The sequence below is a fragment of the Anarrhichthys ocellatus genome, unplaced genomic scaffold (genome assembly GCF_004355925.1).
Source record: "Anarrhichthys ocellatus isolate YVR2014 unplaced genomic scaffold, GSC_Weel_1.0 scaffold7, whole genome shotgun sequence".
NCBI classification, from domain to species: domain Eukaryota; kingdom Metazoa; phylum Chordata; class Actinopteri; order Perciformes; family Anarhichadidae; genus Anarrhichthys; species Anarrhichthys ocellatus.
The window spans coordinates 3,310,227-3,335,776 of NW_022280037.1; the positions used below are offsets into that span (position 1 = coordinate 3,310,227).

General features: G+C 43.0%; 6 protein-coding genes across 8 annotated transcripts in view; 4 read left to right on the plus strand and 2 right to left on the minus strand.

The window, feature by feature from the left end:
• Positions 1-42: 42 nt before the first annotated feature.
• tmed8 (transmembrane p24 trafficking protein 8) lies at positions 43-3,090 on the plus strand. 2 transcript variants are annotated; one of them, XM_031847907.1, is made up of 6 exons: positions 43-176; positions 549-660; positions 807-900; positions 1,019-1,127; positions 1,294-1,611; positions 1,792-3,090. In XM_031847907.1, exons 2-6 carry the CDS (start codon positions 551-553, stop codon positions 2,007-2,009), a joined length of 849 nt encoding a protein of 282 aa, XP_031703767.1. In that variant the 5' UTR covers positions 43-176; positions 549-550; the 3' UTR covers positions 2,010-3,090. The 2 variants fall into 2 exon arrangements, with proteins under 2 accessions (XP_031703767.1, XP_031703769.1); XM_031847909.1 differs by lacking the exon at positions 43-176 and having other exon boundaries at positions 183-660.
• Positions 3,091-4,207: 1,117 nt separating this feature from the next.
• On the plus strand, positions 4,208-7,796 carry LOC116383803 (rab9 effector protein with kelch motifs). The gene is made up of 13 exons (XM_031847904.1): positions 4,208-4,390; positions 4,468-4,638; positions 4,712-4,817; positions 4,965-5,099; positions 5,178-5,291; positions 5,369-5,543; positions 5,618-5,746; positions 5,845-6,032; positions 6,146-6,342; positions 6,448-6,539; positions 6,632-6,686; positions 6,933-7,030; positions 7,189-7,796. Exons 1-13 carry the CDS (start codon positions 4,278-4,280, stop codon positions 7,416-7,418), a joined length of 1,803 nt encoding a protein of 600 aa, XP_031703764.1. The 5' UTR covers positions 4,208-4,277; the 3' UTR covers positions 7,419-7,796.
• A 40-nt stretch (positions 7,797-7,836) lies between these two features.
• On the minus strand, positions 7,837-9,898 carry gstz1 (glutathione S-transferase zeta 1). Of its 2 annotated transcripts, none has more exons than XM_031847910.1 (9): positions 9,680-9,898; positions 9,270-9,321; positions 9,114-9,181; positions 8,911-8,991; positions 8,691-8,816; positions 8,481-8,556; positions 8,349-8,401; positions 8,210-8,259; positions 7,837-8,032 (listed from the first exon to the last, which is right to left on the minus strand). In XM_031847910.1, exons 1-9 carry the CDS (start codon positions 9,707-9,709, stop codon positions 7,906-7,908), a joined length of 663 nt encoding a protein of 220 aa, XP_031703770.1. In that variant the 5' UTR covers positions 9,710-9,898; the 3' UTR covers positions 7,837-7,905. The 2 variants fall into 2 exon arrangements, with proteins under 2 accessions (XP_031703770.1, XP_031703771.1); XM_031847911.1 differs by lacking the exon at positions 9,680-9,898 and adding an exon at positions 9,427-9,662.
• A 240-nt stretch (positions 9,899-10,138) lies between these two features.
• Positions 10,139-16,048, plus strand: aldh6a1 (aldehyde dehydrogenase 6 family, member A1). Its single transcript, XM_031847905.1, has 12 exons — positions 10,139-10,271; positions 10,924-10,965; positions 11,065-11,139; positions 11,461-11,622; positions 11,867-11,945; positions 12,016-12,318; positions 12,855-12,976; positions 13,353-13,542; positions 14,039-14,220; positions 14,324-14,503; positions 15,375-15,473; positions 15,585-16,048. Exons 1-12 carry the CDS (start codon positions 10,233-10,235, stop codon positions 15,687-15,689), a joined length of 1,578 nt encoding a protein of 525 aa, XP_031703765.1. The 5' UTR covers positions 10,139-10,232; the 3' UTR covers positions 15,690-16,048.
• On the minus strand, positions 15,838-21,620 carry bbof1a (basal body orientation factor 1a). Its single transcript, XM_031847184.1, has 11 exons — positions 21,577-21,620; positions 21,245-21,497; positions 21,092-21,157; positions 19,746-19,889; positions 19,563-19,643; positions 19,403-19,473; positions 18,695-18,839; positions 17,694-18,184; positions 17,396-17,500; positions 16,569-16,628; positions 15,838-16,382 (listed from the first exon to the last, which is right to left on the minus strand). Exons 1-11 carry the CDS (start codon positions 21,618-21,620, stop codon positions 16,220-16,222), a joined length of 1,623 nt encoding a protein of 540 aa, XP_031703044.1. The 3' UTR covers positions 15,838-16,219.
• Positions 21,621-23,624: 2,004 nt separating this feature from the next.
• Positions 23,625-25,550, plus strand: part of entpd5a (ectonucleoside triphosphate diphosphohydrolase 5a) — a 9,197-nt gene continuing 7,271 nt past the window's right edge. The window contains exons 1-2 of the mRNA XM_031847185.1: positions 23,625-23,631; positions 24,290-24,362. Of these exons, the coding sequence (XP_031703045.1) occupies positions 23,625-23,631; positions 24,290-24,362 (80 nt within the window). The remainder of the gene's footprint in view (positions 23,632-24,289; positions 24,363-25,550) is intronic.

The following is a 25,550-nucleotide window of genomic DNA, read 5'->3' on the forward strand; positions in this document are numbered from 1 at the left end:
TTCGCAGATTTTCGTCAACGCTCGAGAAAACGCGGAAGTGTCAAACAACTCGGGACTGCTTTTCCTGAAGCAGCATCGCCGTGGAGAGAGACCCGTTACGTGATCGCGGCGATATGGCCTAAATTGGACTAAAGTACCATCGTATCGCTGCACCAGACTACCGGCGTTACATTGTGGTGAGATAAAGTTGTGTCTGGTGTGGCCGCAGCTTCTTCGGCTCTACTTCTCTCTGCCTGCTCGACAGCGTTAGCTCATGTGAGCTAACTAGCTAGCCTCCCAGCTAAAGTTAAAGCCAGAGGTTGATGCTGTAGTAGAGCCTCGCATAACGTGACACTAGTCGCTCCTCTGGCGTTGGCTGCTAATTTTCCATTTTCGTACTGTTGTTAAAACAGTCCGTTATTGTTACAGTTTGTTTAGTTAGTTTATCCGGACAGTGTTATGAGGCTAATTTCGGTGTCGTCTGTCTCTCCCTCCCTGAGGTTACTGGTAGGGGCGGGGTTTCATCTTTTTTAGCCACGCAGACTGAGGTGTTTGTCTTGCCTTTACAGCCATGGAGAGATTAGAAACTACATCAAAGCTCCAGTCACGGCTGTCGTCCCTCTCCTTCTCCTCGTTCCCGGGAATAACAGCCAAACAGAGCGACAACAGACCGCTGGACAGGTAGCCTGTTGCTGCAGAAAGTGCCGCTTAGACAGCGACTTTAAGGAAACGCGTTGCTAGTTTTACTCCTTGCATCCTGAATGTCTTCTCTGTTTATATATTGTGATGTCTTTTTTTTTTCTGCTGGTATACCATCTGCTCCTCAGGCTCCCCAACACAGACCTTTCACAGAGCTGCACCCAATCCAAAAACCAAGCTGATATGGAGGAAACCAAGGGGGACTCAGGGCAACATTCTGAGGTATTTAATATTTAAGTGTGTTGGACGAGCTGTCAATGACTGGCAATAAACAGGGAAGTGCAATAGGATATGATTTCTCAGCTATAATATCAGTGTTGTGTTTGTGTGCTTTTTTGAGGGTAATGCAGTGGCCCCTGCAGAGCTGGCCCCTGCAGAGCTGGCCCCGGGGGAAGGAGGCGAGGAGAACAACAGTGCTGGGAGTTGTCAGCTCTCCGCTGAGATGAAAGGTGAGGGCCTGCAGAGTGTGCCATCATAACTGCTGCTTTGTTTTATCATAAATCTTTTGATACAAGCTTTAAAAACCTCAGGTTTATATAAGCCAGATAAATGATTATCAAATTTGCCGTTATGCTCTGTGTGGACACATTGCCATTTTGTGCCTCCTGACGGCAGCCCAGATGCCGCCCCTGACGGCAGCCCAGATGCCGCCCCTGACACCCCCAACAACGTGGACATCTGCTGCAGTGAAGGAGCTGAAAGCAAGACTTCAAACGGAGGACGACAGCGTGGTGACGGTGTACCGAGGCGACATCATGACGGTCCACGTGCCCACTGTCCCCGAGGCCAAAAAAGTGTGCTGGGAGTTTGCTACAGACGGTTATGACATTGGCTTTGGCATATATTTTGACTGGACTCCTGTCACAAGCCGGTCCATCACCGTGCACATCAGCGAGTCAAGTGATGACGAAGACGAAGAGGAGGAGCTGGGAGGTCAGTTACTGTAGGGTTTGCAATTCAGAGTGTAAAGCGGCCTAAATGTATCATTCTATAAAACATATCAGTCGTTCAGTATCTACAAAGCACACCGTAGTTGTGTTTTTATACGTTTTCCTCCAGCTGGGACCTGAGGCAGGGTGTTTGACTTTGTGCTTTATGTGATTCCTGTTGCAGGGCCCGTCGGTAACGGAGATGTTGAGAAGGGCTCCAAAAGTCAAACCAACTCAAACTTGGCTGAAATCGTACCCGTATACCGCCAGGACAGTCACACAACCGTCCAGGGGGGGAGCCACGATTTTCCAGGTGAAGGCACTTACCTGCTGAAGTTTGATAACTCCTACTCTCTATGGCGAAATAAAACTCTTTACTACAGAGTTTATTACAGTGCCTGAGATGCCACTTTAAGAATGTAGACTTTAAAGAAAAATACTACTCGTAAGACCGATGAACTATTTTTGATTCAGTACTTTGAAAAAGATAGTTATTATATAAAAGGTTAAATAGAAGCATATCTATTTTTAGCACTGTCGGCTTGTGTTGCCACATGTTGAAGTCGCAATCGGATGGTTTTGAATGCAACATCTGCTCCGATGTCTTACTGATGGATATTTGAAGAACCCTTGCATAATGTGCCATGTCCCTGTGTAAGCACTGTGCTATTCGGTCAAGTGTCCGTCATTTAACATTATTTGTCTTCAGCTGAGATATTTCAATGGTAGCAGTGATCAGGGAACACCTGCACAGAATTAATTTCACCAGGTGCTTAATCAGCAGCGCTCTAAAGAATTTGTTGTGTGTGTGTACTGTGAGCGTACACCTTCTATGATTATGTTTTGTTGTTCAGTGTATTTATCCTTCTTCTTTGTGTTGTAACTTATTTTTTTTTATCTGTGTCAAATTATATCACGTGATAATGGAGAATATGATTATATAATACAATGCACAGAGTTGTCTACTGTCATCGTGGTGTGTTGTTAAAAGGTATAGAAGTTGAATGTACTGAAGCACGTGGTAACAGTTTACCAGAGTGTGCTTTTTTTATGACACAAATAAAAGCCATCCCTTATCACACAAAGCTCTTATTATGTAATATAGATTCAATATTTACAGTCGCCCTCTCTCCCTTTTAATTTACTGATTCAGAGGAAGCGAGCGGCTGTAATATTTCATCCAAATGCATTTTGTGCACAGGTCTATGTAAGTAAAGGTCAGTGTTTGTTTTTGAATCTCCCCGGTGCATTCGGCATACTTTTGATTGCGTTGCTTTGTTTCCATCCGGTTTCTAAAATCGATGACTCTACCAAACTCACTTGTGTGCATGTTCCCAAAGATGTCTCGGACTGCTAATGCTGTATACAATGTAAAGCAACTGGTTTACTACTTCCCATGTCTGCTGAACTGTACCTTTTACTGTACGTCATGACATTTGTTCCTGAAATTTATATTCCACAATAAAGAGAAGATTGACTAGTTTTCTTTTTGATTCATTTGAGAATTGGATCAAACATATTGGAAACTGTGATTAGTAGATAATAGTTTGGAAACTGAAGAGCAGGTAAACATTGCAAAATGACACTGAAGACATGTCATTAAGACCGCTGGTGTGTGTGTAGTCCCTCAAGTAAATGTGTCTTGAGACGCCATCATCTCATAACAGTCTCATTGCTGATCCAGGATTAGGAAGCTGGTCCCCCGTGTTTCCATCAAATTATGGCATTAGGGGATTGATGTAATTGTTACAGAAGTGCTGATGAAACCAGGTTTTATTTTCAGCTCTCCCTAAAGGCCAGTCAGACTCCTGAGTAACATCTAGGGTCCCTCACATTTTACATGATGTTCCTAAATTGTTCTGTACGATGCCACTCCAGTAGACTCTGATTTGATCATTTTAAAAGGTGTGGACAGGAGATATGCAGTAACTTATCGATTGTCTTGATACTTTTTGCAGATATTTTTTCCAGATATACTGTTATGAATATATTATCTACACATGTGCAGTCAGCCAATAATTGAGTATGTAGTTTGAGGTGGTGTTGTAATGATCTGCATCTTAATGATGTATTTATTGTTTGGTGCATTCAGTGATATTTTTGACTAATCATTTATTTATATTTGTAAATCATTTTGGGCTTCATTCTGTTTCTTTAACAATGATTTGTTTAATTAATAAAGCAAAATGCTGTTTTTCATTTATCAACAATCAGAATAACCACAAACAACCACAGCCACAGAAATGACCATATCAGTGAATAAACAATTATCTTGACATAGCCAACCATAAACTAAACTTACAAGCTTATTAAAAATATATGGCTGTGTTTTTCCCTCAGAAAAATTGAAAGGCATGAACGTGGTGATATACTGGTAAAAAATAAACTGTCTGCTTTTAGTAATTCCACTTAACGTTAGCTGACAAGGCAATCAGACAAAACGCATAAAAAGATATACCTTTTTGTTATTTGAGTGTACGAATCGTGCATTGTTTCAAAAATATCTGTTCAATAACACCTAGCCAAACCACGCAGGTGTTTAACGATGGATAAGCTGGTTAATTAGAAAATCAACAGTGCTGCGGTCTCAGCTGTGCGTTTTCTCGACGGCCTCGAGCTCGAATCAGCCAATCAGAAGTGATTACCGGAGCTCCAGGTTGCACCAAAGTAATGCCAGCTGCTGCTCGTGCATTGAACTTTTTGAAGGCGACCTGGAAAGACATGGGGAGGTTGAATTTTTATGTCCTTTGGTCCCTGCGTGACGCCCCCCGCCAGTTCATCAGGTAGGCTTTTAAAAATAATAATAATTCTGTTTTCACACTGACGCAACAATTCAAACACGCGGTCTCGCCCTCTGCAGGAAATCCAACAGAAGTTGCTTTCAAGTGCACATCCCACTGCCTCTTCCCAAACACCTGGTCATCTTTGGTCTCGGAGAATGGAAATGCAGCGAGACTACAATCTCAGTAGATGTCCTGGTCAGTGCAGAAGTACCGGCACAGAAAATAGGGACTCTCTCGGCTCAAGCAAGGTGTGTGAAGGAACTGCGTTAGGTGCACAACATATAGACTAAATTGGTTAAAAAAAACAACCTTTGAATTCAGGTGCTTGACCTGGGAGGGTGACTGGAGCGCTGACATTGTCACGGTGGCAGCGGAGAGAGGCAGGAGAGGAGTTTATGGCAAGATTATTCTCACCATGTGTGGAGAGGTAGGAGGGTTTGTATTTACTGTCCCCAGTTAATGTTGCTGCTTTTAAGGAAGACAGATATTTTAAAACATACTCTATCTCGTATACCTAACAATATAAATATTGGCTTCCTGGATCATATTGTCACTGTTTGTGTTTCATGCAAAGACTTGTGACCAGCCGCTAGATGAAGCCAGTGTCTTCAGCAGCACACCTCTGGTTCAAAGGAAATGTCTGTTCCAAGAACAGCAGGATGCCACTGATCTGTCTAGCACGATACTCCAAAGCGCTGGGAATGAAACGGTGAGATGAATGAGGTTAAAATTGTTTGTCCGTTATCTACGTTTGTTGCAACATTTAATTATGTGTCCTGCCTTGCAGATAACCCTCAACTCCTCACACTTGGCCGACAGTGTTTGCTATGCTGACGTTCAAGTGAATACAATTGACACCAGCGATTCCACTGTGAGAAGTAAACCCCCAGTTTGGCCGACGGTAAGAGTCCTGCTTAAGACTGTTGTCTGCATGTACGGGTATGTGACTTATTCTGTGATGTACTCTGCAACTGAAAGGATAAGACACCCAGACGGACTGTTATTAGTAAGAGAGGCCGCCTGACATGGAGCACTGAGGACATGGACAGTCTCACACAGGACACAGACCAGGCTTCCACCGCCAAGAAAATGAGGCTGTCCAGAATGAACAGCAAAGAGGAGCTGACTGTGCAGATAAAGAATGAGAACAGAGGTTAGAAAACTTAACAGCTGCTGCGGTCCTGTCTGAATGCACACAATGGGGTTCTGACAGACCTCTGGATTTAGTTTCAGTGTCTCCATCAAAGCGCTGGAGCCATACGATGTGTCTGAGTGACCCTGACACCGCCATCCTCATTGGAGGGGAGAGTGCGGATCAAAACTACTGCGAGGACTCTCTGTGGAAGCTCGAGTTGGGTCAGTGGAGTTTGTTGAATTACTTGTGTAGGCCAAATAGGAAGCCCTAAAACATTTGCACGTTGATTGCATTTATACTGAACACGTGCTCTTTCCAGACAATGACTTCTGGTTCCCCATGACCTCCTCTGTCTCTGGACCCGTACCACCGTGTGCCCGAGGACACTCTGCGACCTATGACCCGAACTCTAAGGCGGTCTTTGTGTACGGCGGCCTGAGGGAGGGTCAGCGCTACAGCGAGCTGTACATCCTAAATACCCTGACCTGGAAGTGGAAGCTTGTTACTGTGGGTTTGTTAGTAACATGTTTGCAGTCTTCGATTTCCTATCAAAATTCTCAAGCGGAGGTATTGAAAATGTTTTCTTTTTGGTCTGCTTTTGTGAATCAACCTCCCTTTAGGCGAAAGGGAATGTCCCACATTTGGCATATCATTCTGCTGCCTTTTATAAGAAAGAGCTCTTTGTCTTCGGTGGAGTTCAGCCAAGTCATTCCGTGTTGGATAAATCCTGCAGCAATGCTCTGTACATCTTTAACCCAGAGTTTGAGCTCTGGTACCAGCCCATTGTGGAGGGGGACAGACCTCTGCCTCGGTTTGGGTCAGTCTTCTTTTCCAAACTACTACAATAGATTTACTGTCATCCAAATACAGTTTTTTTCCCCCCTCTTTTTTTAAATATTGATGCCATGTTTGTGTCAAACAGACACTCAGCCACACTGATGTCACAGAAGTTGATAATATTTGGTGGACGCAAGACAGCTACCTACCTTAATGACCTCCATGTTCTGGATCTGGGTAAGATGAAGATTCTGTAGCTGCATTAGACATCAACTTTGTGTCCAGATTTAAACTGATATTACGTTTTTTAAATTTCTTTATGAGTGAAGGATTCATGGAATACACAGCTGTGAAGTGTGGCAACATGCCACCCCTGCCTCGAGGGTGAGTACAGAACTAATCAACCTTGAGAAATGTCCTCGGCGTAGCCATCTGGTTTTTATATTTTTGGTGTCTTCTGACAGACATAACTGCATTTGAATCTAATCGGTTTTAACAGATCATCTCGTGACAAAATGCCATCTTTATTTAGCTCTATATGAAATAACAGTAAGTGGCTTAAATATTATGTAGACCGGCTTTAATAGGATATTGGTACATGTGAAAATGTCCTTGTCTGTACGTGGACAGGTTTCATGCAGCTCTACCAGTTTCAAACAACCGGATTTTAGTCAGTGGAGGTTGCAGTGCAATTGGAGCCCTGCAGGATGTACATATTTTCAACACTGGTGAGTACATCCCTTGTGCCACTTCAGTCTGACTATATAGTTAAGACTATATCGGTGTGATCCGCTTTAGTCTATAATTGTTCAGTCAGGTTAGTGTCAGTCATGTGATCCACTCTTGTGTGCAGTGACTCCTCGTGCTTTGATTTCTCCTTTTTTAGACACAAACATGTGGAGCCCAGTGGTGTCTCCTGTGCTTTGCTCAAAGCCTCGTGCCGGACACAGCATGATAAACTCGGGCTGCTCCATCCTGACGGATGCAGAGAAGCATGAACGGGGTGACGATGTCAGTGTCCTCTGCACGTTGCTGGTGTTTGGTGGATCAGACTGCTCCGGTACCTTCTACAACGACACGGTCAAGTGCACAGTGGAGATTCCTGGTGACAAGTGATTGGGGGGGGGGGGAATTCATTCAGGACAATTGTTTTTACCATTTATTTTTTAATGGTGGAGTCTGTGATCTGCCTGACAAATAACTGTAAAAGTCTTGTTTTGTTTTTAATGTTTTATAATTGTTGCATGATGTAATCTGCATCTTAGACATTTATGGTTGTCGTCTTTTATTCCTCGTATGAGTCTTTTAAATAATCATACTTCCTCCACACTGGTAATGGTGAGCTCAGAGGTTTTGCACTTTGCATAACAAATCTCTGATCTGCATGTTGTACGCATTACTATATGTCCCCTTCCTTTGTCCCCACATGTCGGTATGTATTTGAGGGTAAAGTAAAAATGTATGTCAAAAAGCCAATAAATATTTTTAAATGAAGTTTTCTTGTTATTGAAAGTAACGACACTCAAAAATTGGATCATTTTCAGAGCATTTTATTTAACTATGCAGAAAGTGGCATGGCTGTCAATAAAGCTGCGGAGGTATTCTATGCACGCAGATCAGCAGGTGTGTCTGGCTGACACGATGGGTTCGTCACTTTGAAAGCTTCAATCTCCAGTAAGGTTTGGTTTAACCTGTCAATGGTTGGATACTGCCCGACATCCACTTTGAACCTGTGGAGATGAAAGACGAGAGGGTGAGTTAAGTTCAGCAGGTTAAGCAAAGCAGGTGGTTTCATTTAAACAAAGGGTAAATAAACAAATCTAAATTCATGTTCTCTTTGTTCAGGGTGACCTGAGTGTTAATGAGGTGTTTAAGTTGCAGTTTTTATGAATTGTCTGATTGCATACCTCTCTGCATTGTAGACTTGTGGGACCAGACAGATGTCTGCCATGGATATCTGAAAGGTAAACAAAGCAATGAGTCTAAAAAAAATATCTGCTGTATATCACGCCGTCGCCATGCTGTAATGATAGCCATGCCTCTTACCTCATCACCTACACAGTATTTCCCCGCTGTTTGCTTCAGAATGGGCTCAAGAGCTGGAAAGGAAAAGGTACATAATCATATTGCAAAGGACGTCGAGTGATGAATGCTGAGGATGTACAGGCTTCCACCTACCTTGAAATCCGCGATCAATGAAGTGCTGAGCCCACTGCACCTTTTCTGCTCCGATTTTCTGAATCACGTGCAAATTCTGAAACATCCAGGAATTAATATTGTGAGGTTATATGCGCTGAGACTGTATTTTTGTATCATGTCACACCTGCAGCCTGTTGGAACTGCCAGCTACAGTCTGACTCTTAATCATTGTGACTGTGCTGTTCTCACCTGCAGAGGCTGTATCCCAGAGGCAATGACATCACTTATCATCCGGACCTGGGCACGTTTCTTTGGGTCTGCGGGCAGAAGCCGAGGCCCTGGCCTGGTCTCATCGACGTATTGGATCACAGCCAGCTGTGTGGGTAAGAAACCACTGTCGGTAGTATTTAAGTTGGTTAACTAAAACGTGGTTTATATGATTGCATGGGTGAAGAGTTTGGGGACTTACTGACTGACAAAGGGTGATGCCATCAATTTCAACTGCAGGCACTTGTAGCATAGGGTTTAATTTCTTGTACTGTTCAGTAAGCTTGAGCACATGGAGAACAATTGTGAGACAGATACAGGATTGACATTGACTGCCCAGTGCCTCATGCAGGCTACAGTATGACATTTCTGCACTGATATTGATCCTGGGAATCTATACTGTACCTGCTGACCTCCATCTTTGATGAGATTGACTGGAACCTGGTCATATTCAATACCTTTGAGAGCAAAAGCTGATGCACAAAATGCAAATTATGAAATTGTTGCCATTGAAATGCTTTAAGTAACAGCTAAGTAGTCGGATGATGTGGCATGACTTACCAATGCGAACCCTCCAGGAGCAGGAACTTCTGAAGTATCCATGAAGAACAGGCTGTATGGAAGCAGAACAAAACAGACCACGGTCAGTCCATTTGAAAACACTTCAGTCTCCTTGGACATAACGTTAAGTTAAAATGTCTTGTGTCAACTGGTTCACCTTAGTATGAGATGCCATAGCTGTTTTTGCTCAAGTTTGTCCTTAACTAGACAGAATAAACTATTGCGGACCGTTTTTCTACAGTTTCACATCTCCAGCAGCCAATAGGAGGTGCTCCTAAAATCCCTCCTACCTACTCTTTGGTCCATGAGCAATATCTGTCCGTCATATGGTTCACATTAAGTGCACGCGCGCACACACACACACACACACACACACTCTTAGCAAACGGCTAACAATGTCATTACAGTACCTTGGCGAGGAACACTAAGGACAAGTGCATTGTTGTGGCTGTGATATCGTTAAGCTAAAGATGAGCTGTGTTGCTCAATGAGACATCGATTATGGCTTTCACATTTCCCAGCAAAGCATTGTACGTTCACTAATGTCACACGGACATAGCTCTCAGCCTGACTAAAGCCAGTTTTAGCAAAGATCTTGGTCACAGTTCAGCTCTGGGTTGCACTAAGAAAAAAATAACTTCCAGCCAGCACGTGGAAGAGTGAAAGGTATTTCATCCAATGGTTAGCCGAGTTCTACGTATAAGGCGGGATTATCTAAAACGTCAACTCGCGATTGGATGGAACGTCCCCACAGTTGACCAATTAGGCCGCGTTCTTTATGGGCGTTCTAACATGTAGCGAATAGCAAGCCTCGGATTTGTTCAGAGCCCGCCCTACAGGTAATACATTTCCGTGACGGACAAGTTAAACCCTGTCAATGTTGTCCTCGGCTCGGCTGGCCACCTGCGGAGTTGGTTAAATAAAGTAGTTCTACGTACATTCAATAAATTAATAATTCCCACAATGGCGACAACAGCGTTAAGATCAGTACTAAAGGCTAAGGTAAGGTTCAAAAGTTTTACAGTTTTAAAAGTGGAAATGACACAGGCAGGTTTGACAGCTCACGTTGTTTATCAGTGCAAGGTGTCATGTGCTGCAGGATTTACGTCTGGGTTGGTCTAATGATAATACATTTTATTTATGTAGCGCTATAAAAGGTACTCAAATGCACTTTACATGGTAAAAACAGCAACAGAAGCAATAACACACCGCTATATAAACAATTAATCTGTTTTACAGACAGATTTTATTTTTCACAGATGGGATTAACTTCACTTGTTTCTTCTCTTCAGAGGATATTCTGCGTGACTGTAGGCGTATGAACTGATTTATAGTATGAAACAAGTGGCCGACTTCAGCTATTCTGTATATTTCAACCACTAAAGACTTCTCACTCTATTGGCTGGACTGCATTTATTCTTCCACTCCAGTCAGATTGACTTAATTAGTTGACCTGAAGCCTTTTTATTCCACACTTTGTGGTTGCTCATTATTCTTGCATGCTTTCAGGGTAGGCTGCAATTGGAAAATTGCTGGTTTTGCTTCTTTAATGTGTTACAAATTATGTAAACCAAAACTACAATTATAGCTTCTGGACAGATTAATAATGCGTTTGCTGATTTCATTCAGACTCCCTGCTTGGTTTCTTTCTTAGGTTCCACTTAAACTTGGCCGCATGTGCTACTCCTCCTCAGTGGTGAGTTGAGCGCAGTGTACAGTTAATTGTCAGACTGCTATTACACTTAACAGCAACTGTAAAGGAAAACACATGAACACGTTGCGTCTCTCCTCACAGCCAACCACCAAGCTGTTCATTGATGGGAAGTTTGTTGAATCCAAAACATCAGAATGGCTGGATATTCACAACCCTGTAAGTATTTCATCTGGACTGGATCGAGAAATGGTGCACTTATCGTGGTAACCTCCACCTAGTTGGGTTAGATGTATCCGGCTTCAGCTGGAAGGCTTCGCTGTGGTTTAGTAGCTCAGATATGGCTCAAAGCCAAAATGATTTGTTTCTGATGAACTTTGACCGGCAGATTTTTGAAAGTCCACATATCTTAGTTAAACATCTGCTAGGATTCCCGTGTTACCTAAGGTTTGGTGAACTCAAACGGCCCCTGCTGATTAAAGCCAAGTTATCTTTGGTGTATTAAAGTAAAGTTACTCATCCTTATTTTCTCCTCTGCAGGCTACCAACGTGGTGATCGCCCGTGTACCCAAAGCCACCCAGGAAGAGATGTCGGCTGCTGTGGACTCGTGCTCCAGAGCCTTTCTCTCCTGGTCTGAGACCTCCATCTTGAATCGGCAGCAGGTCTTTCTGCGCTATCAGCAGCTGATCAAGGGCAACATTGTAAGTCAAACGGGTCAGAAAGTTGCAACTGAAAACAAGAGTGCACTTTTTAGCACTGTTCAGTTTGATTCTATTTAGTTGAACTGTCACATTTGACTTCTTTTTGCAAATCAGCGTTTTTAACCTTTCCACATTAGTTCAGAGCCTGCTGTTTACATTTTAAAATACTACGTCTGTAGTTTAGATGATATTAAATCTAAAGCTGAGAACAAAGGACTGACATGAGGGTCATCTTGTGTTCCAGAGAGAACTTGCCAAGGCCATCACAGTGGAACAAGGCAAAACCCTTGCAGATGCAGAGGGGGATGTATTCAGAGGCTTGCGTAAGTGTATCACCCTCACACACATATGTGCACACACCTTTACAGAGGGCAACATCTCTTTTCTTTGCAGAGGTTGTGGAGCATGCCTGCAGCGTCACCTCTCTGATGCTCGGTGAAACCCTGCCCTCCATCACCAAGGACATGGACACCCACACATACCGACTGCCCCTTGGGGTGTGTGCCGGCATCACACCCTTCAATTTCCCTGCCATGATCCCTCTCTGGATGTTTCCCATGGCCATGGTGTGCGGCAACACCTACCTGCTGAAGCCATCAGAGCGGGTGCCAGCCTGCGCCATGCTGCTGGCAAAGATGCTGCAGGATGCCGGTGCTCCAGACGGGTCGCTCAACATCATCCACGGCCAACATGCTGGTAAGAGTTGGTCTCTTACCTTGAGCTGGTCATTGTCAGAATCTTTAGTGTAGATACAAGGCAGTGTAGGTAATGAAACTGTTATTTAGAGCAGATGTTTCTCATTAAACAAGGCTAATCACTGGCCACTAAACAACAAAGCCTCTTTTTTTATTTATTTAACATTTTCTTGTTAACTAGTTCTTTTATGTGGCAAAAAAGTTGTTTTTTGTGACAAAAATACACCAGTTTGTATCTATGCCCCTTAATTCCCCTTTAAACTAACATTCAAGTAGAGCTGAAACCATTCATTCGGCTCTGAGAAAAGAACATTGTAAAGACAAAACGATTCACTAATTATTAACTAAATATTTTGGCAGATTAGTCAATAATGCAAATACTTATTAGGTGAGTGCGGCCCTAAATCCATGCCAGGACGTAAAATTCAATATTTTTTTTTTTTGTCACTTTCTCTGTAATCGTTAATTTGACACATTATTTGAAATATCAAGGATATCTGAGTTAATACAGTTTCTATAACGGTCTTTGTGCCACAGCTGTGAATTTCATCTGCGACCATCCGGCCATCAAGGCAATCAGCTTTGTTGGCTCCAATCAGGCTGGAGAGTACATTTACGAGAGGGGCTCCAAAAAGGGCAAGAGGGTCCAGTCAAACATGGTGAGTTAAGATAAGAGTCAAACATGGTGAGTTAGGATAAGAGTCAAACATGGTGAGTTAGGGTAAGAGTCAAACACGGGTGTATAAATGTCTGACACCTGCTGTAAATGTCCAGAAGGTGGCAGCATTGGCCAACGGATGCTTGTTGTGGTTTTGCTCCTCCTCACTGCCAGCTGCAAAACAGAAACTGCAGCTGTGAATCACTGATTGTCCATCAGTCCTCTGTCATAAGGACTCAAATGTAGAACAAATTTACGATATGAAAATGTTTAGGTCGTTTGTATATAATTCCCTGATGTTCTCACTTGTGACTAAGCCAGCTGCTGTAATGTGGAGATCACACAGCAGAAGGCTAACCGCTTCTCATGTACTGTAGGGAGCCAAGAACCATGGTGTGGTGATGCCTGATGCCAACAAGGAGAACACACTGAACCAGCTGGTGGGTGCAGCGTTCGGGGCAGCAGGACAGCGCTGCATGGCTCTGTCCACAGCCATCCTGGTGGGCGAGGCACGGAGCTGGCTGCCGGAGCTGGTCAAGCGCTCCAAGGCTCTGCGCGTGAACGCAGGTACCGCGCCCCGTCACCCCACCCTTCACCGCTCTCTCTCCTGAGCCCCCGTTCCCCCCCCGAGGGCCTTTTGGTTTAGTCATCTCGTGGCCACCCACGCTGCCCTGACCAAGCCTCTCGCCTTTTGGCATGTTGTAACTTCACATTGGAATCAGCTGGGAGCGAGTGCTCGTTGAGTCAGCCCTGCTGCAAATTTGTGGCCAGATCTGCGGCTCAGAACTAAATGGCGGTTTAAAGCATCAAATCCTTTGAGAAAGAACGTTGATTTGGAGTAAAATACAGAACAATTATCCCTCTTTGCTATGATATGCATTCTTATTTTTGTAGTGCACAGGAAACCCTTAAGTATCCATTTTTGAGGGAGTGCCTCAGGGCGCCCCTTGTCCTGGTTTTGCTTGTTTGTAGCAAAAGACATATTTGAATGTCGGTGTCAATTTAATGAGCTCACATCACGCGAATGCCATGGTACAGCTGGTTGTTTTTGGGGCCCTGCTAGGAGACCAGCCTGGTGCAGACGTGGGGCCCCTGATCAGTCCGCAGGCCAAGGAGAGAGTCTGCAGTCTGATCCAGAGTGGTGTGGATGAGGGAGCCGAACTGCTCCTGGATGGCCGAAACGTCAAGGTCAAGGGTTACGAGAACGGCAACTTTGTGGGTCCCACCATCATCGGTAACGTCAGAGTACGTGGGTTTAACTGCTTTATGTATTTGCATGGGAGAACTATTAAGAACCACTCTCAAACTAAACTGCCAGTAAATATGTTCACGTTTTTTGCTCCCCCAGCCTGAGATGAAGTGCTACACTCAAGAGATCTTCGGGCCCGTGTTGGTTGTTCTCGAGGCAGACACTCTGGATGATGCCATCAATGTGGTCAACAGGAACCCCTATGGCAACGGCACAGCTATCTTCACCACAAATGGCGCCACTGCACGCAAATACACTCACGAGGTGGACGTGGGCCAGGTGAGTGGCTGCAGCCTCCAAATGTGTTCCTCTGTTTTGAGAGAAAGGAGACATTCACATCCATCTGTCATGTCGAAACAGCATCTCAAGTAGGGAGCACATCGCATTTCTGTTTGAAAACCTTCACACACACAAAAAAACTATTCTTTTCCATGTCAAGTATAGCCTTGTTTGTCCTTAACCTAATATACACACATTCGTTAACCCTCTTTCCCCCCACTTAACCACCAGTCAAGACTACATATAGCTACAGCAAATATGTGTCTGTTTACAGAAAACAGAAACATGGAAACATTTTTCTTGGTAGTATTCGATGAAATCTTAAATTAAACTCAAAAGGGATTCCTAAGGTCCTATTAAGCGTAAATATGGCCAGCCTTTACCCTGCTTGTTTGACTGTGGAGCCTTAGTTATTATGTCCTGTGTTTGCTGTTCACATGTCGGGGAATGCTGTGCAGGCCATGTGCTGTTCTCCGCTCCAAACCTCGATGCAACAAACATCTACTTTTCCCTTTTTTTTTTTTTTCTCCCCGCACCTTCGCCAAAAGGCCTAAGTGTGTCCAAACCTATTCCCGCTGTTTCAAACATTCTAAACCGACCAACCTTGCCCCTACTGCCTTCATAACAAAATGTTTTATTTAGTTTCTCTTCCCTTTCATAAGAACATGCTGTGCTTTCAAAACCGGCAAATATAAGCCGCAAGTTTATCTTTGTTTGGTGAGATCATGTTAGCTTGTTTTTTAAAAAGCATGGATATACCACATCTCTCATCAGCCGCGTCTACCTCATCCTAGCAATTTAGGATCCTGAGGAATTGTTTTACAAAACTTACACTTATGGAAATGAAAGGGAAAATCCTTGGTTTCTGCAGGTCGGAGTCAATGTTCCCATCCCTGTTCCACTGCCTATGTTCTCCTTTACTGGATCAAGAGGCTCCTTCAGAGGGGACATGAACTTCTACGGAAAACAAGTATGAAACAAACAATGCATCCTATTGTTGCATGTATAAGAAACGCACATATCTAGCAATCAAAGTTTAGATGTAAATGTATTTTTTTTTTTTTTTTTTTTTTCTCTACAGGGAGTCCAGTTCTACACACAGATCAAAACTGTAACCTCACAATGGAAAGCTGAAGATGCCACCTTGACAGGTCCTGCAGTCACTATGCCCACCATGGGACGCTAGATACTCCATCCAAGTGCTGATGAAGTCTGACACACCAGAAGATCTAGACCCCTCTTCTACTTAAAAGACACTTGTGTATAGGGGTTGAAGTTCTTACCGGTACTACCACCACCACCACCTTCATCGCTTTATTTCTTCGCTGCTGTCCCCTATTCCCGGTTTTAATGGTATGGAGTACCGGCCTACTTTCACCCCTGCTAATTATGTTAAATGTGAGTAGTTCATTTATACAAGATATTTAATAATTATCCCCCTTTTTAAAGACTTTATATCAGACTTTAACAGTGCAAAATATCTGTACAGCTGAGGCAATGTTATTGGATCTGTATCATTTCCTCAAATACAACACCAGTATTGAATTCCTTGTGTCTTTACTTACACTTTAGTTTCATCCCCATAAATGAAGGTTTCCATAGACACTGCATCTTGTATATTATTATTATATTACCAAGCCTTGAATACATGCATGTTTAAGATATTTATGAGCACCAACAAAGCATCTTGTGTTCTACTACACACATGATTGACACTCAGTGGGACACGTACAAAGCGGAGGCGAACAATCCAGAGTGTGATGTGCTATGTGGAGGCCTCAGAGAGGTGGGCATATCCGGCACGCTGTTTGGGTTCGAGGGCAGAACGGGCTCGGGCGCCTGGGTGACGAAGGTCGCCGGGGAGAGCTCCTCGCTAATTCTGGAAGACAGTCGTCGTCATTAAGCAATGCTAAAATGCAACTGTCTAATAAATCAAACAGGCAGTCGTGTTCTCACAGCCGACGCTTTTCCCTCTAAACATGGAAAGTGGCACCGGTAACAGGCTTCATAATTGCAAGGATGAGGTACGACTCTTATCCTCGTACATTCCTTTGGTGTCTCTTACCCAGCAGCATCGCTGTCAATGAGGCTTCTTCTCAGAGGAGGCTGAGGTTGGCTGGCTTTCCTATCAGGAAAAATGCAGAGTTGCAGTTAAATGCAGAACTAGTGAAAAGCCATGTTTTAGCACACTGGTGTCTATTCACTCCGGCCTGCAGACTGTCTTGGAAAGGGGTTACTCTGGGTAAACACAATGCTCATGTACTTTTTATCCCGCTAACTGGGTTGCCAAATGTTCCGTGTTATTCTGCTGGACTAGGTGCCAGACCGCTGTTAACATGAATACACATCTCCTCTGGCCCGCCGTACCCCCATACATTCATATCCTCTGTGCACTCCTTTCTGAAAATCATGTTACCAGCTGCTCCCTGGCCACAAGTGTTCAAAGAACAAAATAAACTGCAAGTGCACGTGAAGAGGGGCCAATGGGCCTGAGAGCAAATCGACGTGACCAGATGTTTGTTTCCAAGCACACGACTCTGTGGCTGGGCCTATTTTTACTATTGTGCCCAGACTTCTTTCTTCATTCTTTTTAAGCAGCTGGATGGAAAAGAAAATTGGTCGAAGCCTAACTGATGTTTTATGGTATCCTCTTCTGCTGAGAAAATGGCTGTTTATAACATTAAAATGAGGGAGGAGTCACCAGAAGTTCAGCCTGAACTAGTGCTTAGTGTCAATGCACTTTGTTCTTCAGAGGCAATTGATCCACAAAGTCCATTTTCAGGGATTTCAAGAGGTATTTTGTTAGGATGAAGTTAATGAGTGACCAAGCAACAAACGAGCCTTTTTCTCAGACAAACACAATACAATTATTGGGGGTGGGGGGGTGTTTACCTTTCACTCTGTCCATTCATTTTAGCAAAGAGCAGCCTGATCACTTGTTCCTTCTGCTCCCAAGTTAGATCTGAGATTTCAACTTTGCTGCCTGGTTGATAAGTCCTTTAAAAACAGGAAAAATGTATGTTAACCCCTGGTATTCAACACATCATTTTTCATATATCGCCTGTATTAAGATGATCCATGAAGAGTGCAGACCACTGAATGTGCTGCAGGTCACTTGGTGCTGATAAACACGAGGTCTTAAGACATACACTGTTGTAAAAGTCATGGAAATGATGGGAAGCGGACCTACCACCTTGCAGCCTCCTCCATGTCTGAATAGACAGAGTTGGTACTGTGGGGGCCTTTCTGAAAGGTGCGGATAGGTGGGAACTTTAGTTTTCCTGCTGTGGCTTTTCTCAGCTCCCAGCGATAAGCCTGTAGCGCCTCCTTTTTGTATTGCAACCTGCTGGCCATGATCTCCTGGTTCACCTCAGCCAGGGCCTCATGGAAGAACTGCTCCAGCTCTTTGCGCTGCTGTACAATGATGCTCGCTAGCCGCTTGACCTTCTCCAACTCCCTGTTCCGCATGGAAAGCACCTTCTGGAGCTTCTTCAACTCTACCCGGCCAGCCTGGATGCTGACCAGAGTCGTCTTCTCCTTCTGCTCCTGTCTCTCGGCTTCCCCAGCTTTTAGCTCGAGGGCCTGCTCCAGGGAAGCGACCGTGGCCCTCAGCTCTGATAGCTCCTTTTTTTGGGCCCCCATCTGAGCTGTGTTTTTCTTTACCATCAACTCAAACGTTTTCTGGGTGAGTAGACAGAAGAGCAAAGTAGTAAAATGGAAAATCCTTTCATTTGCATGCCAATGTGTAGAGCTGGAACAGATAATGGTTTGTGTGCTAGCCCGTGCTGCTGAGGGAGTGGCCAAGGCTTCAACACGGTGGATTTACTTCCCTTATTTACTGTCATCAGAGGTAAGATTAATGTGCCAAATATTTATTTGTTTTAAGGAATCCGTGCCAGAAACCTGCAAAGGAGAAGCCACTGAATTTGAATCCCATACACCAGTGGAAACTCACCAAAACCACTGCCCACTGAGCGGCTGGGTAGTAGGACCACAAGCAAAATACACAGGGTCAGCACAAGTAAACAACACAAGGGAAAAACCACCTGAAATATATTCTGCACAGGTCTAACAAGTGTTTCATAACTGAAGTGATTGAAAATGACTTCATGGAGATGAATGGTTTCTATCCCAGGACTGCCGGTGCCTAATAGTAACGCTGCTGTTTGCTGTTCTACGGGTCAAACATACCTTGTCCAGAGCCAGCGAGGCATTTTCCTTTGCCATTGAATTTGTCAATATCTGCAGTTGCTCTGCCTCCTTTATGTGATATTTCAGTGCTTCATTGAGACGGACGTTCTCCTTGAATACAGAGCGCGAGGCATCGTCCAACTGCCTGAATAGTTTGCAGGACAAACAAAAAAAAAAAGCCTCTGACAAAAGTGTCTCTGATAATGAAAATATTCTTATGAATGTTAATTTCATGCTAAACGTAATTCTCTCTGTTTCTTGGTTCCAGCGCACAGAATTTACTGGGTCAGTGTCCTTGACTTTTAAAGACACGCTGTGTGTTCAAAATTAAATCAATTACTGACACGAAGACCAAACGGGCAGGACCACACCAGTATCAATGTTGATGTTTTGTGAGCTGCAAAAAATAACTAAACATAGCAGTGGCGAAATAAACGGGTCAAAAGTAATAAACTATGGTCTTCCCCCCCACACATTACGCTCCCTTGTTCCGAGGCGGCTGAAGATGTGATCATTGGCTTGGGTGATGGACATTATCTGAATATGACCAGCCGGTGTGGTCAAGTAAAATAACTGTTAGTTATATATATTTTAAATACATAAACACTTGCGTCAGTTCATTATTATTTCTGTGCGTTCTGAGGACATCCAAGTGCAGTTTAAAGAATAAAATTAGATTGTAAAAAGGGACAGCGGAAACGCACTCACACAATGGCTTCATTGTGGGCCCTCTCTACCCCCAGGTCGATGATATGCTCAGCTTCCTTCTCCAGGCGATCCTACAGGGGAATTTGCACATCTATTTCACCTCATTATTAGTGAGCATCTTCCAAATTGATCAGAGTCGGATCATTTGGCTTGACCGTACCTCTTCTTTTAAGAATTTGCACTCCCTTTCGTTGAGGTTCTCCCTGTGCTCCTTATCGGCAGCATCCAATTTCTTTCTCATCTACAAAATAAAAAGGTTAAAGGTTATTGGTTGCATGAACATCCTGAGAACCGCTCCTAATAGGAAACCCTCATAAGTTATTACTGCGTTTGCTTTACTCACATCACTGAGCTCCTGCTCCACCTGGGACTTCCTCTTCTCAAATTCCTCGATTTTCTTCATCCAAAATGGGATCATATTAAAGTCACTGGACTTCTCTCTGAACATTTCCTTCATCTCGTTGATTTCAGTTGTGTAATAATCAACCTGTGGAACACAAAATGAAAAACATTCCACACATTAAATGCGTGCATTTACTGTCTATATACAGGACTAGAGATTATGTAAAGTTCCCATGAGTGCAGCTTGGAACAGTTTGGGAAGAAGAGTCTCATACCATCACACAGGCTAAATACCTCAAGATGCTACTGTGGGAAAGCCAGTCAAAAATGTGACAAAATGACCAAAGTCATGAGAGACTCGCAAAACACTCACCCGCAAACATGTCCATGACGACTAAATGAGAGGTTATCAACCAGCTGATTACCACTTCAGGCCTAATCGTTGTTCTTAACATAACTCCGGACATGTTCATTGACATAATCGAACCAATCGTTGTGCAAGTTGGTTTGCGTCACATGCAATTTTCACTCTGTGTGATCTACCAAATGGTCGGCATCTCCAAAAAATATCCACCAGTTTCACGTTAAATGGGATTGCGCGGTGAAGTTTATTTTTGTGCCTTCGGTGGAGCAGCTTCCATTAGCTAAGTCAATTTTCAAGCTGAACCCTTTTATCGCCTCACAGCAACAAAAGGGCTGAACAGCGTGTCTTGATGTCCCATGTTTAGAGTAAACCACATGACAAGTACTCCTTTTCCCCTCGCTGGACCTATGGGACAGATCCATACATGTCATAAATAGGGATGTTTCAAGTTAGTCCAGACCATGCCTCTTTTTTGGAAGATGGAAAAACAGCTGCTACCAACAGAAGCAAACGTAGATTCGAATTTTGTCCGTTTGATAGCTTGTTTTTAGCTACAAGGAGCAGACGTCAGTGAGGATAAATGGGGTCAAAATAAGTTCCTTTGGTGTTTATTATGCTAACTAAACTTTTATTTTAGAGTAAGGATCTGTGTGACATGTGAGATAAGGTCAACACATAGAGATCAGCAGTGTGACTGCCTTTTCCCAAGCAAGCATTTGTAATTTGTAATTCTGTGACCACTGAGGTTAAAATAGCAAAAGACCATGTACCTCGGAATGTGATGGTGTGTTGTTGTTGTGTTATGGTCTCTGGTTGTTGTCTTCTTTCATAATAAATGTCAACATAATTACACACAGGACAGCTGTTAAGACAGGGCTCAGCACATTTTGTTAAGTTGCTCACAGTAAATCATGCAGCATGTTTTTTGGGCCAAATGAAAAGTCGCATTTGTTTTCTTGTCGCTTGTTTGAAAATGAACTCACCAGTTTCTTTTGTTCTTCACGTGCAACTCTTTCTTGACTTCTGAGTCTTTTCTGCAACGTATTGATCTGTTAAAACACGTTTGTTAAAACCCGGACGTGGTTAATCATTCATTAATAATTCATCATTCACACACACACACGCAACGTGTTCACCTTCTCCTCTTTAGCTGCGTCTTGTTGCTGCATGAAGCCAGCTATATCGATCGCGTCCTTCTCCGCTCGGTACAGCTGGCTCGTGAGATCGTCGTTCGCGCGTGCCAATTTGCGGCAATCCTGGCGGTACTCCGCGAGCGACTGTTCGGTGACCTTTAACCTCAGCTCCCAGAGGGCAGCGTTGTCCTTGGCTCTCTCGATGTCAGACTCTTTGACCGCTTTGGTCTCCTGTTTTCCTTCCTTCTTTCCTTTCCTTGAATGAGACCCAAAGTGTTTTAACGTCAAAGCTAACGTAAAACGTGTACAAATGTGGCAAACCGTTAGGCACTCACCCGGCTTTCGCTCTCTTTACTTTGGAGACTTTCTTCTTCTCCATCCCTGCTACCGTTAATATACTACAGACAACAACCCCGTGCTACCATAACGAGATGACGTTTGATCAGTTGGGCTAAGTTTACGGTTCCGGTACCGGTACCGAGCTCCTGAATGTTTGTCTCGTGTTGTTGTCATAGGAGCGCGTTTGTTGCCGTGGAGACGCTGCAACCGAGGAAAAGTTGTTTGTTTGTCTGCTATGTGTTTTATGTACATTCTGGTTTAGCATTTTGTAATCTTTATGTTTGAAATAAAACATTGTATGTCTGTAAAAATACAACTCACCCATTTAGCTATGCATTTCCTTTAAAAAAAAGTTTAACATCAGTCACTTGTCATAGGAAAAGTACAGCTTTGCTAATGTTATTATTTATGGCTCTGTTATAATAACACATGACAGTGTGACAGCATGCACTATACAGGACCGTGATGCAACAAGGAATAAGTTATCATTTACACATGTGCTTTTCCTGCCTTCAAAATAAAAGAGGTCCACCAGTAACATAATTAAATAGTTCAAATGCACACCTGAGTTTATCACAAATAATAAGCCAATATTAATAAATTAGTAAAGATGAATGAATGGTTTAGTCAGTCAAATATCTGAAAACAGTGAAACATGCCCCTGCAGAGTTCCAAAGTCATTCCAAATGACATTTCATACTCAATTGCAATGAAATGAACTACAGATACGTTTGAGAAATGGAACCAGCAAATGTTTGACATTTTGTCATCTGTTAAAAGTTAACCAATTATTAAGATCGTTGACAAGTCGGCGAATTGATTAATGACCTCAGAATACAAACAACCTTTATATCGTTGGCCTTGCCACCTTATACGTTTCTAAAGTTTGTTTCAGTCATTCAAAAAATTACCAGCAGCTCATTGTTTTGGTTGCAGTTTTGTGTTTATTTCTCACCTTCTGCTAAACTTTTTAGATATAAACAAAAGTTTAAATCAATCAATCACTGTCAATCACTCTGGGGAGATTGTAAGATACAGATGTCTGTTCTGCTCAACAGCCTGTGGACTGACACACTATGTGTCCCTTCTCTTGTAATTAGAGTCTTCTCATGCTGAGCTCTATCAAACAGGATCTGTTTGCACATGATCTCCTCCCACATGATGACATGAAATACATGTGACTCCTGTCGACAAAAGCATCCAGATTGTCCTGAAAAGAATTATGTGTTACTCGCTGCCATCGCCACAGGTTTTTTTCCACTGGAGTTATGGGAAAACCACTAGGATAATCGTAAATGCAGTTGGCTTACATCTTCGAGGAAGCTCATCCAAAAGAAACAATGTAAAGCTAGCGCAGGTCATAATTTAAAACCATGACATTCTCTCCATTATCAGTGTCCAGTGTAGATTATTCATCAAACAAAAAAAGTAAATATCATAAAAGTGTTGGGTGTAGCTACTGTAAACTGAATCATATAGGGTCACTCTCTGCTCTGGCATCATCAACAGAGTTTGAAGACTAAATTTAAAGGTAATTACTATGACAGTGAGGAGAGAAAACTGAAATAACCCTGAGCTTTTCCAAGCTGTCATTATCATTGGAATTGTAATGACAAGGTTTGGGTCCCTTCAATGGACTTCTTGGGGTAGGACACCCACAAACATGGCATTCCTGAGGGTAACATTGCAGCATATTAATGATATATTGCACAGTGTAGATTACAAAGCTATGGGGTCTCTTCTAATGCTTTATGGTTTCAGTTAACTTGAAACTAAATACCAAAATGTCCTTTAAAACATTGTGTTTGTAATGTGCTGTGTCATGCTGTAGAGGGACACTTTACACACCGATTATAGAGTGGCAGTGCACATTTGAATGACATCCTAACATGATTTGGCAACATAGTGATTTTCCTGAACAATTGTTATGCTTAGTGTTCGCTTAATGCGATTTCTAGACTCAATATTCAAAAATGAAATGTTTGTTGTAGATATCTATTCCAGTTTGAGCTTTTTTGATACTTCCGACTCCTTATTTAAGATAATGCCGGGTAAAGCGGTGGTTATCCTGCATTTACCGAAAATGTCTGTTGTAAACTCAGAGGGCAGTTCCTATTGCATCACATTCTAGTTCTATTATAAAAGTAGGTGTGTTTTAAACTAACACATGCTGTGATTCATGCACCAAATGACCTGAGGTGGATTTCAGCTGTCCAAACTCTACACATTATCCAAATTAATTTCTACATTGACGACAAGATGTGTCTGAACATTAACAGCATTTGAAGTCCTTTTTAAAATATTTAACAAAGGCTTCAAAATGAAAACACACTCCAGACAAAACATGGCTTCTTTTATATCTGTAATAGGACATTTCTTTCCAGGGTTTATTTGTCACATTATCACATTATGTTAACATGCAACTAAGACATCTACGGGCACAAGTCAGAGAGAGGTCCTGCACATGTAGCTTTGATAGGGGCGAAGGACCATTCTGGTGAGCCGCAGGATTGAAAAAAGTAGCCACAGTATTTAGAAAAAAGGAAGGAGGAAAGAAAGTCCAATATTTTTAGTTCAAATTACAGTGCTTTGCACAGTCGAGTGTCCTGGGAGCGGAATGGCATGATGGATGAACACTGGTGCCAAGCCCCACCCTCCCCACATTGTCCTCTCTGTGGACTTCCTGTACTCTTTTGTGCCCATCTGCAGGACCTCTGCCCTCCCCTTACCCTCCTGGGCTGGCCGACCGCTTGGTTTCGGCCTCAGTCGCCTGCTGCCTGAGGTGAAACAGTCTCGTATAAGCACATGTTAGGTCAGGGCTGGGGCAGGCTCAGTTTCCCTAGGACGCCTCAGTTGCTAGACTACCAATGCCTCCTGTTTCAGATGTGTGTCCTCTTTCTGTTGATACAAAGTGGGTGAAAAATATCACAGCCCTGTACAAATCTCAGTTCATGTAAGGTCCCTGACTTGCTGTGCCTCTGTGCTCCACTGCTGCAAGATGTCCTTGATGCCTCTGCATCCTGCACTAAAGCCAGTGACTGAACGTTACATGAGAAAGCATTAGCCGATACATTGCAGCATGTCTTATGATGCCGTGCCAACCAGCAGAGAAACAGCCACTCATGGTTTTCATGCTTTTCATGCATTTTCTAGTGAAACGTGCCTCGCGGCCCAAATATTTTTCCTTTGGAAAGCCTGTGGTTAACACAAGGATGAGTGGGAGTGAGATGATTGCTAACATTTTTTTAACTTTTATGCCAGCTGGAGTGCAGGTCACATTTGCATTTTTTTCAAGGTTGGTGAAAGAGCTGCAGCTGATTTTATTGTGGTGATTATTGCAGGATCATGAAGAGGAGGTTGAGAGTTGTTGTTTTTTTTAAACAGACATGAATCATTCCAGCTTCCGAACATGATTAAGTAGATGTAGTAATACCTGATGCAAACAAAGCCAGACTCCATTCAGGCTGCAACACATAATGAGTCACATCTTCAGTCTTAAATAGGAGTTGGAGTTTCTTGTTTTCATTTATTGTGATTACCCACAAGGTTAATTCCAAAGATTCGAAAATTGCGATATTATAGTACCTTTGAAAACTGCAGTAATTGATTTCAAAACTCTACTGAAGTGCCTTTATAACTGCCAAATAGAAACTTACATCACTTTTAATTTAACGATGTAGCCAAATTTGAGCACTTGTGAAGTTGTGAAAGTCCAACGAGTTGTAGGGTGAAGGAATTTCTGAGGCAAGTTACTATGTAAGTCTTAAAAACGCCCATAAAAACGTATTTTAAGACCATTTCTTTTAGGGTTTTTGGAGTGTGAGCCATTCATTTAAACTTCGTTATAAATCCCTTTCTCCTTTCCTTAGGGGATTTTTTTTCACTCCAGAGTAACCAGTAAAGACAAGGGAAATGCTGTTGGTAGGCAGGTAGTCGGTCTTCAGTTTAGCTCACAGGAGGGGAGGAAGGG